This window comes from Eptesicus fuscus, chromosome 1, assembly GCF_027574615.1.
Source record: "Eptesicus fuscus isolate TK198812 chromosome 1, DD_ASM_mEF_20220401, whole genome shotgun sequence".
In the NCBI taxonomy this organism is placed as follows: Eukaryota; Metazoa; Chordata; class Mammalia; order Chiroptera; family Vespertilionidae; genus Eptesicus; species Eptesicus fuscus.
The window spans coordinates 65,427,779-65,441,515 of record NC_072473.1 but is presented as its reverse complement, the minus strand read 5'-3'; the positions used below and the strand labels follow the sequence as shown (position 1 = coordinate 65,441,515).

The 13,737-nt window shown below is 35.7% G+C and overlaps 1 protein-coding gene across 1 annotated transcript in view; it reads right to left on the bottom strand.

The window, feature by feature from the left end:
* The window catches only part of DIAPH2 (diaphanous related formin 2), a 988,561-nt gene that overhangs the window by 706,281 nt on the left and 268,543 nt on the right, over window positions 1-13,737 (bottom strand). Inside the window, exon 18 of the mRNA XM_028128162.2 lies at window positions 11,755-11,869. Within this exon, the coding sequence (XP_027983963.1) occupies window positions 11,755-11,869 (115 nt within the window). The remainder of the gene's footprint in view (window positions 1-11,754; window positions 11,870-13,737) is intronic.

Genomic DNA, 13,737 nt, shown 5'->3' with positions numbered 1-13,737 from the left:
ACAAAGGAGTGCACCAAGAGTATCTACCTCAGGTTACTGGGGAGGCCAAGCCACTGGCCCATATAGGACAACTAGCACAAAAAGCTATCCTACCAATTCAGGGAAGCAGCGAAAATGGGGAGAAAAAGAAACTGATCACAAACCAAAGAAATGGAGGAAAACAAACGATTGGACATAGAGTTCAAAACCACGGTTATAAAGTTTTTCAAGAATTTCCTAGAAAAGGCCGATAAATTTAGCGAGACCCTCGAGGATATGCGAGAGACCCTCGAGGATATGGAAAAGGACCAACTAGAAATTAAACATACACTGACTGAAATAAAAAATAGTATACAGACACCCAACAGCAAACTAGAGGAACACAAGAATTAAGTCAAAGATTTGAAATGCAAAGAAGCAAAACTCACTCAACTGGAAAAGCTAAAAGAAAACAGAATCCAAAAATTTGAAGATAGTATAAGAAGCCTCTGGGACAACTTCAAGCATACCAACATCAGAATTATGGGGGTGCCAGAAGAAGAGAGAGAGCAAGATACTGAAAACCTATTTGAAGAAATAATGACTGAAAACTTCCCCCACCTGGTGAAAGAAATAGACTTACAAGTCCAGGAAGTGCACAGAACCCCCAACAAGAGGAATCCAAAGAGGAGCACACCAAGACACATCATAACTAAAATGCCAGCCAAGAGCAAAAGACAGAGAGAGAATATTAAAAGCAGCAAGAGAAAAACAGCTAATTACCTACAAGGGAGCACCCATACGATTGTCAGCTGATTTCTCAACAGAAACTATGCAGGCCAGACGGGAGTGGCAAGAAATAGTCAAAGTGATGAATAGCAAGAACCTACAACCAAGAGTACTCTATCCAGCCAAGCTAACATTCAGATTTGAAGGGCAGCTAAAGAGCTTCACAGATAAGAAAAAGCTAAAGGAGTTCATCACCACCAAACCAGTATTATATGAAATGCTGAAAGGTATTCTCTAAGAAGAGGAAGAAGAAAAAGGTAAACATAAAAATTATGAACAACAAATACATATCTATCAACAAGTGAATCTAAAAACCAAGTGAATTAAAAATATGATGTACATAATAAACTGGTGAATATAACAGAATCAGGTGCATAGAAAGGGAGTGGACTGACAACTCTCAGGGGTAAAGGGGTGTGAGGGGTGCGGGAAGAGACTGGACAAAAATTGTACACCTATGGATGAGGACAGGTGCAGGGAGGTAAGGGAAGTGGGTGGAATGGGAACCAGGTGGAGGGGAGCTATGGGGGGAAAAAAGAGGAACAACTGTAATAATCTGAATAATAAAGATTTATTAAATTAAAAATAAATAAATAAATAAATAAATAAAAGTCTCAAATATTAAGCAATTTGGAAACCTATAGTATAAAGCTGTTCTTAGGCACTACTATTACAGAAAGCAAATATTATGAAGTTTATATCTAGTACAGCAAAGGCTATTGTAAATAGCTGACAGTTATCTTTATCATTATATATATCTACCTATGGCCAATTGTTTACATTGGTTAAAACACCATGCCAAGGTCATGAGTTCAATTCTTACTGTGTCAGATACCTTGGTTCTGTACCAAGGACACAGACTCTACACCCAACCCACTGTCATCATAAATGTGTATAATTTGTCACAAAAAGCATTACACAAAAAACAGATGAAATGATCAGTTAAAAAAAAAATTACTACCACTGGAAATCAAAACATTATCATACCCTATTAATTATGGTAGGTAGGATCATCTTTATATAAGGATGACAGACATCATTAGTAGATCAAATAAATTTTAAAAAGAAAATATGAAAAAATCTCACTGCTTTCATAGGTTATATATAAGTGAAGATGAAAAAGCATATGGCTGATCAGAAGCCATCTCAGAAAAGAGTAAAGAATTCTAAAATTTTAAGAAATTACAAATTCTAAAGGAATCCCTTAGCTAAATTATGCCTTAGTCTGAAATATTCAAAAAGGACTAGACTTGTGTCCCCAAATCCTGTTTCAAATCCAAGAAATTAACTTTCTAAGATTTTACCTTTATATGTGGTTCAGTATATGCCCTGAAATAGATTAAGAAACTGTGCAATACCAAGTGATATTTTTAATAAAATGAAGATCTATAAATTATGATACAAGGATTTTAGAACCACATTCTGATCTATCACATAGATATATGTATTAACATTTGATAATACACTAAACTGTTAAAAGACTTAAATTCTCAGTATTAAGAAAACAAAGGCATGTGATATAGAATAAAAAATGCCAATAATTAACAAGAGTATGATCTGATTGGTACTGTAAAAACAAATAATAAAGTAAAAGCTAGGAGAGCAGTGATAGCATCTTTATTATTGCTATTAATGGAACAAAAGGTACCTAATCACACCAGCTTCTCTTTTCAAAGACAATTACAAATATCCTAGTAGCATCACATGTGACAGAGTAGTCACTTTTGTTGCCTTCTATTAAAAACAATTACATGCTAGGAAAAGCACATTGCTCTCTCATTGCCAGGAGCATGTTATCAGTCTGTTCTTATCACATGAAGCCAGACACAGTCAACTCTCAGTAAACCATTCAAATGCAGGGAATATTGATATTTCACAATAGTTATATTTGCCATTTGAATGCAACACATAGTCTGTTTAGGTTCCTATAAAATTAATTCAAATTAAAAGTATAATCCTTGTTCTAGCCAGTTTGGTTCAGTGGATAGAGCATTGGCCCACAGACTGAAGGGTCCCGGGTTCCACTCCAGTCAAGGGCATGTACCTGGGTTGCAGGCTCAATCCCCAGCCCTGGTAGAGGCACATGTGGGAGGCAACCAATCAACGTGTCTCTCTCACATCAATGTTTTTCTCCCCATCCCTTCCACTCTCTCCAAAAATCAAAGGAAAAATCTCCTCCAGTGAGGATTAACAAAACAAAACAAAAAAAGTATAATCTTTAAGTCACTATCAACAAATGACAAAGAACAGGAAAAAAATGATTCTGGGGAGGCAGGGAGAAATCAGACTAGTCTTAATATTTGGCCATGGATAAACCAAAGGCAAAACACACGAATGTTGAGCACTTAGCCAAGGGTTGCTAACAACTTCAATATATTTCACTCTTTCTAGATGGGTTTTATATCTGGAGTTATGTTTTTCAGCACACTGTAAACAATTACTTAATGAGCAAACTGATTCATTCAGTTCTGTCAAAAGGTCAGGCTGCAGATTCAGGCTTGTTCTAATGCACCCTATTTCCCAGCTTTGTTCACATAGTAATCATAGCAAAGTGGTAAAGCTCCCAGGCTGTGCAATCATCCTGCTTGAGCTTGATTTCCAGGTTCAACTTTGCTCATTTGCAAAATGGCTATAAAAATAGTACCTATAGCATAGATTAAAAAATTAAATAATCCATGTAAAAAACTTAAAAAAGTAGCTGGCATATAGCAAGTGCACAACAAATATTAATACTTTTAATTGTTTAAATTGAACTTATGTTTTTAAGATATATTTTGTTGATTTCAGAGAGGAAGGGAGAGAGACACAGAGATAAAAACATGAATGATGAGAGAGAATCACTGATAGGCTTCCTCCTGCACGCCCCACACTGGGGATCAAGCCCACAACCCGGGCATGTGCCCTGACCAGGAATTGAACCTTGACCTCCTGGTTCATAGGTTGATGCTCAACCACTGAGCTATGATGGCCAGGCTGGAACTGATATTTTTAAGTTATAATTTTGAATTTCTTGGGTCATTTCCCATACAGGATCTGGATGGCACCTAATAAAATTGAACTCACTCGCCAAAACCGGTTTGGCTCAGTGGATCGAGCATCGGCCTGCGGACTGAAAGGTCCCAGGTTCGATTCCGGTCAAGGGCATGTACCTTGGTTGCGGGCACAGCAAGAGGCAGCTGATCGATGATTCTCTCTCATCGATGTTTCTAACTCTCTATCCCTCTCTCTTCCTCTCTGTAAAAAATCAATAAAATATATATTTTAAAATTGAACTCACTCAATTGGCATACCTATCTGACAAGATGTTAATCATTGTTTTAAAATAATGATATGCTCATAGAAACAGAGCTAAGATTTGTGGTTGCCAGAGGCAGGAGGTTATGGGGTAGGAGAATTTGGTGAAGGTGGTCAAATGGTATAAATTTCCAATTATAAGATAAACTAGAGGCCCAGTGCATGAAAATTCATGCACTGGTCCCTCATCCCGGCCTGCCCGCTCTCACAGTCCGGGAACCCTCAGGGGCAGAAGGCAACCTGGTAATCAAGGGAAGGCAATGGCCCCATCACACCTCTGCTGCTGCCACTGCTGGCAGTGCAAGCCTCAGCTGGCCCTAGTTATCTGAGCCTCGGGCCAGCCCTGGGCGGCTTGCCTGCACCTCAGGCCGTCCCTGGTTGGCTGGGCAGCTGCCATCCAAGGCTTGCCTGTGCCTCAGGCCAGCCCTGGGCAGCTGGGGGGCTGAGGGGACTGGGTGCCACCATATTGTGGCAGTCGGCGCTGCCATCTTTAAGGGTGTGGCAGTCAATTAGCATATTCCCTCCTTATTGGCTGTGGGTGCCTCCGTCTTTGAGGGTGTGGCAGTCAATTACCATATTCCCTCCTTATTGGCTGTGGGTGCTTCCCTCTTTGTGAGGGTGTGACAGTCAATTAGCATATTCCCTCTTTATTAGATTATGTATTGGAAAGTTGTAAATATTAAAAGTTCCCATCCCAAGAAAAAAAAAAACTTTTTAATTATGTGAGGTAAGAGATAGTCACTAAACTTATTGTGGTAATCAATATGTAAAATCATTATGTTATACAGCCTAAATTTACATAACTTTATAGTTCAATTATATAATGATAATACTGTAAGAAATGATAAAAATCAAACAAAAAACAATGTCACAAATAAAAATTATCATAATGAAAATAAAAATAGCAAAAAACAACATTTAAAATTAGGGAAAACTAAGTAAAAATCAGATATTACTGAATAACTCAGTAAAAAGAAACAAATTTATTCTCACCAACAAGGAATAATTGATTATAGGAATTACTTACATATAATGCCTCAGAAAAACCTACCAGATTTAAACTTCTCTAAATTGAATTTATTTTTTAAACAAATGAGAGAAACCTCTTGTTTTTGCTTCTTTTATCATGCGAGATACAGTCTGGACCTGGTTTAAGTGCCATCAGTCTTCAGTTGGAACAAAGCACATGGCTTTGTGCTTCTACATAGCTGTGTTAGAAATGTCCATTGCATTTAAATGTCAATAGTTTCTATTTGCCAAAATAAAACTAATCTAGGAGAATAATAATTCTAAATGTAAATGAGTATCTGTGTGAATTGTAAATGCTACCAACTGAGCACCTGCGATTGTGCCTAATCGATACAATGCTTATTAGCAAAAATTACTGAAACGGGAGAGACAGTCTCACTAACTCACAGCTAAAAATTGTCATATTAAAATAACAGAAGGTGCCTATCGTGTTAGAAAGCTAATCCCATGAAAAATTGATTTCATTACTTTATGTACCCCATATATATTAATATAGCCTTACCAAATACCTAATGGCATGAAGACCACATTCCTTCATTCATTATTAAAAGAGACAGACCCCAAGTCATAGCCATGCTCTACAGTTAATAGATTCTATGAAGAAAATGCCTTAAAAAATCTTAAATCATAGCAAAAAATAGGCATATCCCCTTCCATGAACATACAACTTCCTAGGTGTGGTTTAAGCTCTAAAGAACTATCTTCAGTTCCAGGATATCAGGATTACACATTTTATAAGATAACATATGTGAAACAACAGCATTAAAAAGGAATCAGTTAAACTGTGCAACAAAATGCCCAAATTACTAAGGACATAAAAGCCATATAACACCAATGTTACAACATAGGGAATTAAGTGATTAAAAACAAACCTGGGTTCAAATCTCAGCTTTACCAATTATCAGCTATTGTAAATAAGATACATTGCTTAATCTCCCATAGCCTCAGTTTTTTCACCTATAAAATATTATTAATAGCATCTAGGGTTGGTGTGAGGACTAAATGAGATATGGATTTAAAATGTTTATTTACCCTGGCACTTGGGACAGAGTAAGTGCTTAATAAATGTGTTATTATTGCTATTATGATGATGCTGATGCTGATGATTGTTATAATTGTTTTCAATAGTGATGGTGTTAGTAGTAGAAGCAGCACAATCACCACACCATCACCAATATGTAAAGATAGAGCCAGTTTGCAGCCTACTCATTTAAAAGGCTGAAGATACACTGCTTCAACTTCTCTCTACAATTAGTGACTCTTAGAATTAAACAATGGGATTATCTCTGGCTCACAAATTCCTTGTTCCCTCTTCTACAGGAAGAAAGTGGTTGATCAATGCTAGAACAAGACAATTAGAAAGGAATGTATGTGTCAGCATAATTTAAAACACTTAAAATGTTCCTAATTTTAACAATTTTAGTAAGGTGATAGACAAAGCTAATCAGTTAGTTTATATATAGAAATCCAAATATTTGGACATAATCAAATAATTCAATTATATATATGTATGTATGCTTTTTAGTTGGCTGCCTAAAAGAATTAAGTCTTCTTGGTTGGTTCTCTCTGTATTAAAACTTACATTATAGAGCATGTATTATGTATCATTAAGATGACAGGTTATTTATTAGGACACCAGGTCTCTTAGGACATTTTAGCGCCATCTTATAGGGGGTGTGAACTCTGAGACTGACATCTCATTATTTTCAAGCCAATTCCAAGAATTCCTATATTATGAAGACAGAGACGAATTAGATTTTACTACTCTTTTGGTTTTTTATTGCTTTACTAAATATAGAAGACTTTATTAAAGCAAACAAAAAAGCAGGTATCTTCAAAAGCAGCCAGCTGATTCCAAGACTAAGAAACACAATTTAGAATATGATCCTAGAGGAAAAGTGCTTTTATATAAATAGCTCAATTTTCTGTTATTATTAAAGCTAAACTATACTACAGAAATATATTATTGAAGAAGCTAAATTTTATTAACCTCTGGTGTTTATTTCTTATATTTCCTCCAAGCAACATTAAAACCAAGAAACTGCTTACAACTTCCACACAGTCTTTGTTCTTCCTGAGGTCTCTAGAGAACCCTAGAAATTCTAATTAGAATTAGCAGTTATAACATACATATTTTATTATTATTTCAAGTTTAGTTAATATTAGCCATCATTACATTAATTCTTATACAATATCACTATTATCTATAATTACTATAAATTTTAAGGAAAATGACACTATTATTAGCCCCTTGATGTTTCTATGCCGCCAAATATCATCAAATCAATAATAAAACTAGAACACAAATACAAATTCCAACATCTGCATATGTAATATATATATTCACAAGTACTAAAAGGGCCTTTTCAAGTTGTCTCTAATACACAGAGATATATAATTTTTTCACTAATCCAGACATCATTTTGAGATATACTTTGTAATACAGCATCATTATGGCTTGTAAGAAGAACCTAAATATTATAAGTGTGGGGGCAAAGGCCTTAGAAACTAGAATACACAACAGATATTAAGAATTCCTACTAGTCAGGAAATCACCATATCTTGCCTAGCCTAAGGGTATTTATTCACAAGCAATGTTCCATCATCTATCTGTGAAATCCCATCACCTATGTGTATGCCAAACACCTGCTCAATGATGAGTTATTGGGCCCCTCATGCTTAAAAAAACAAAACCCCATTTCCTCAAGGTGAAGTTCACTTTACTACCTTCACCCCCAAGTCCCAACCCAACAGGATGTGCTTTCAACACAGTATGGGCTTCACCTCCCCCCACCCCATTACTTTGCTAATGGTGTTCTTGGCCTAGAATGCCTTCTATTCTACTTCCCCTACTGAAATTCTACCAAAACACAAGGCCCAGTTCAAATGCTACCACCTCTGGGATCCCCATTTGACCTAGGCAAAATTAATTATTTCCATTTTGGCATTTTAAGAATATCTATGTTGATATTTAATACAACTTGAATAAATGTAGTGGTCCTCTTCCTCTCCCCTTCCCTACATGATGAGTTCCCTAGTACAGGAATAAGCCTATTCTCTCTCCCTCCCATGTACCTTGCACATGGTGGGGACTCTCAAAATAGAAACTGACCAAAATGAGAGATCCATTCTCTCCTAAAATAAAAATAATTTGGTTTATAATAGAAAGTTGAAAATAAATTTATCTACAACTCTAAGATAAGTACTTCAAATAGGAAGTATAATTTAATGGTACTTTCCTATATTAAATATTTACACATTTAAATACTATAGTTATCAGAACTAGTGTATTTTAGGACTTCTTTCTATTTAGCAATCCAAAGTAACTTTAAATACCTAGATTAAACCTTTTCTTAAAACAGACCGGTAAAGCTTTCCAATGAATTTAGGCAACAGATCCTTGAGCTCTCCAAACCCCTTGCAGTAGGAGGAAATTCTCAGAGGTTTTACAACAGTGGGCCTAAGAGCTTTGGAAGTAGTTCTTAGAAACAATGAGTGTGTGGCTGCTTCCTGATTGCATTTGAGTGACAGGCAAACTGCAGCTGAATGGGGAAGAAAATGATGCCCTGGAGCTAGGAACTCCAGGAACTTCAAGGCTGCTTGGGTCACTGGAGCCAGAGCCCCCTATTAATTTCTTACAGATCCTGCCACCTACTGACCAAATTATAAATCAAGACCCTGTGAAAGACAAAGAACTTCAGCTATTACAGTAAGATCAATCGATAGTTATTAAGTGTTATTAAAATAAATGGCAGTTGTGTATGATGAAAATGTGTTTTGGCTATACCATACTTGTCTGGAATATGCTATTATGCTTAATTGTTGCGTTAAATGTCCCTTCAGAAATAAATCTTAGTAAAAGTCATGGTACTTAGGTGTGCCTGACTTGATTTGTACTCAAATATTCAAAATTAGGAAAGAAGTAGTAGCAGCACTGCTTAGAAAATTCCAAGACTCAGTGTTAAGAGGAATGGAAATGCAATGTTCTCAGCAATGAGTACATGAGAGCCTTTAAAAAAAAATCCTTACCCAAGGATATTTTTCAATTGATTTTTAGAGAGAAGAGAAGGGAGAAAGAAAGAAAGAGAAAGAGAAATAACAAAGGTGAGAGAGACACATCAATTGGTTGCCTCCGCATGCACCCTGACCAGAGCTGGTTAATACAACCTGCAACCAAGGTACATGCCCTTGACTGGCATCGAGTCCAGGACCCTTCAGTCCTAGGGCCGATGCTCTATCCACTGAGCAAAACTGGCTAGGGCACATGAAAGCCTTTATGTGAATTTTGTTTAGTTTTATTTTGGTTTTATTAGATTTTAGCAGTCACAATAAGAATTGCTTCTATTGTAACTGATTGGCTCTACCAAGTGCTGCTCTGAAGAGCAGGAAATTCTCTTGCTGAATTAACAGTTATATTAAATGTCAATAACTAAAACAAAACACACACACCATGTTAAATGAAAGGTAAGGGGAAATTAATATGTATTGAGTGCCTGCTATGCTAAGCACTGTGCTGGGTGCTTTAAATATATAACCTTATTTAATTCTCACAAAACTACTAGGTAAACATTAGTCTACTCATTTTATGGATGAGAAAATTCAGTCTCAGAGGTTACAGGCAGCACAGCTGGAATGCAAATATGTGTAACTCCATTTCCTCTGGCTTTCCCCACTATGCCACACTACTTGTAGAAACTCTCCAATGGGTTTTCTACTTACCTCTATGTTTCAAACTTCATTTTCTTCATTGGTAAAATAAAGAATCACTTCTAAGGTTCAGACTAACGCTAAAATTTTATGAAACCTATGATTCTTGTGGGACTCAATCCAAATACATCAGTAAGTAAAAGAGCAAGTGCTCAATACGGAGTGTGCAAAGAACTGTTAAGAAAACTTCACGGAAATAAGAAATTAAAATTGCCTATGAATAGAAGAAAAGCTACTCAACCTCACTCGTAATTTAAGAAGTAAAAATTATAACATGGATGATTTACCATTTTCACCCCTGCGAAGGGAACAGATGCTCATGTTTTATGTGGCACTACAAATGGACACAAACTCTTTGGAAGACCATTTGGTAATATCCATCAAAATTATATATGTACACAGCATTTTAGACAGGAATTTCACTTCTAGAATTTATCCTACAGATATATCCCATGTGCACAAAGATATATGTAGGTACATGTTCACTGAAGCATTGCTTGAAATAGCAAAGGACTGGAACTAAACTACATATCCATTATTAGGGGACTGGTTACATAAATTCAAACGTGCCTAGACTGCAAAATTCTATGCAGTATATAAAAAGAACACAGGAAATAAGCATACTCTATTATGGAATAATATCCAAGGACAAAAGTGAAAACAGCAGGAAGTAAAGTAACAAAAAACAAAAAAAGATAAATATTCATATGCTTCTAGAGGCATAGGCTAGTTCTCATAGGCAATGTGAGAAATTATTAAGAGTGATTTTCTCTGGAGAAGAAGCTGTAAGTCTGGGATTGAAGGATATGTTTACCATGTGTCTTTTCTTTCTTTCTTTTTTTAAGTATATACATACCTTAATATAAGCATAATTTACTTTTTCAATTTAGAAAAAGTGTTTATAATAAATAGTCTATGGAGTCATTGAAGAACCATTCAAATGTAAGGTCTACTGCACAAAGAAGAAGGGAAAAAAGACCTAATGAGAGGAATTTTGTAAAATGTCAGAATTCTTCAAAATACTGTAACCCCCCAGATTTCTGTATGTGCGAACTTCAATTTACAAGGAACAACAAATATAGCACAAGCACCTCCAGTGTGCAAGATTTGATAGAATGGCTGAAAAGGAATAATATCTCTTTCTCTCTCTCTTTGTATCTTCCAAAAGTCATATTTTCACATGTTGGGGGGCATGTTGTGACAAATGAATGGTAAAGGGCAAAAGAATATGAAATACATCAATTTCTTAGTTGTAAAGATTCAGACTGAAAAAATCCTCTGTTTAACTAAACTATCAATTCTACAATGATTAGTAAAATAGTAAATGTTAATATAAACTCAAAAATTCACAAACTACAACATTTACTTATAAGATTGAGAAGTTACCTCTATAGCACCAAAATTATGTGGGACATTCACAAGAGCCTAAGGGACTAATCATAAACAAGGCACTCTATTAGCAAATCAGTAAAAAATACTTACTAGGTACCAGATTTTGATATTATTCCACAAAATTTGCTTATAGAAAGAAACTATAAAATTTCCTAAGAAACCAAATTGATAAGTAGTACAAATGTAAGAGGAAAGACTACTTGAGCACTAGGGTATCAATCTCATTCCAATGTTATGCAAACTTAAAGCCATCAGTATTATTGCATTATTTTAACTTACATGGTAAATCAACAAACTCATCTCTGCTTCTCAGTAAAAATGACAACTTTATAATAGAGAGGGAATAACACATTAAACAATAAAAATAAAACTTAGATTTTCAGATGAATAACATTTATGCAAAATAAAATTAAAAGGCAAAAGAGCTACCTTCTTTAGTTGTTGGGTACATGCAGTTAATGTATTAATCTACTCATGTTTGACTCTGTCCAGTATGGAAAGATGACACATGTATTAGTAGAAACTTTAGCAAAGCAACCAATTCAATATATCAGAATAAAGAATTTATATAAAAAAACAATGTACCTTTCATCTGGGTAGCAAAATTCAGTGCCAATTTTGCAAAGAGATCTGGATTTTCAAACTTGTCCTCCTTAACCTTTAACCAGAAACAGTTCTCAGATAATTCTTTGGGTTCAATCTGAAACAAAAATAACAAACATACGTTTCTAAAACATTATATTTAATTTTTCAAGAATTCACTTTCACCACAGTTGAATGACAGTTCCTTTACTCATTTACCTACTAAATCAACTTTAGGACCCATCAAAATAATACTATTGAAGTAAGTATTTATTGGGAAAGGCACAGAATTCGATTAGTAAATAGAAAAGGCACATTATAGCAATAGGCTTTATAGCAAATTACATTTAAAAAATCTTCTACTGAAATAAAAATCTTCTACTGGAAGAAATGTTAAAAATAATTTAGCAAATCCTTCCCCAACTCACATACATTCTTCTTGCTCCTGGATTTTTTAAAATGGAGAAACTAAGATTCAGAAATGTGAATTCCCTATGTTCACTGATTAAGTTGAAGTCAATAACCATAATAATAGTTGATACATGCCTCCAACCATGTGTCCAGTACTGTTTTAAGTTATTTGCTACATCAACTCATCTTATTCTTTGAGGCGGGACTTATTATTATTTCCATGTTAAAGATGAGGAAACTGAGCCTCAGAGAGCTTCAGTAGCTGCCAAAGGCAGTAAATAGCAAAGACTGGATTTAAAACTAGGCAGTATAGCTCTAGGAATTGTGCTCTTAGTCACTATACTAAAACCCAAGTTTAGAATTGTGCATTTTCCAGGGCATCATGATGCTTCGTGATCCCTAGTACCATTATACTGTATGCTAAATTAACATACCATTACATGTACACACAAAAACAACTGAACCAACAGCTTAGGGATCCTATAGTTTGGTAGATTGTACCTAATTTTTAAAAATTCTACTTTCTGAAACCATTTACTTCCTGAACAAAGCATAAGTATATACATAACTTTAAAACTGATTTACCGTTATTCTGGAAAACCAATTTTCTATGTAGATACTGTCAAATATCACTGTATGTTTTTAGATGAGCCATTGCCCCAACTGGTAGTCTGGGTAACTGTATTTTCATTAAAAGATTAGTTCTTAGTGAATGGGGACTGTGCCAATCTCAATAATAAGCTTTTTACAAGACATATTATATGACAATAATATAGCAAAATATTATGGAAAAGAAACAACATTCATACATCATATCAAAAAACAACTGGGTTATTCACTACTGACTATTGTCATCTATCACAAACTATCTAAAAAGTAAAAAATAATAATAATCATTCCCTACAAACAAAAATAACTAAGATATAGAGGATCAATGAAAAAAAGTATATTTACTGTTACAGTACTGAAAGTTAATAATGATATAAGAATCAAAATTATTTTTCATTTGGTGATATATTTAATTATCACTTTCACTTTGATTTTTCTTTTGCCTTCTATTTTAATTTCAAATTATCTGTGCAGTTAAACAGCAAAATTTGTACTAGGAAAGATGAACATAAGATGGTCCTCAAATCTTATGTAATAATAGAGAAAGATGTAAATTGACCGTACCTTCGCTATGCCCACAGCCAATCAGAGTGAGTATGCAAATTAACCCAAACAAGATGGCGGTTAATTTGCATACATGCCTGGGTCCGGGAACCTCCTCGGCACCCAGGTCACTCCCAGGTCACTCCCAGCTGGCCATCAGGCGGAGGCTTTAGGTTTAGGAAGGAGCCAAGCCTGCGATCGGAGGGGCAGGGGACCCTTTCCAAGCCTAAACCTGGGGCGGAGGCTTGAGGCCTGGGAAGGGGCCGAGCCTGCGATTGGAGGGGCAGGGGTCCCCTTCCCAAGCCTAAACCTGGGCGGAGGCTTGAGGCGTGGGAAGGGGCCGAGCCTGCCATCGGAGGGGCGGGGGTCCCCTTCCCAAGCCTAAACCTGGGGCGGAGGCTTTAGGCTTGGGGAGGTCCTGGA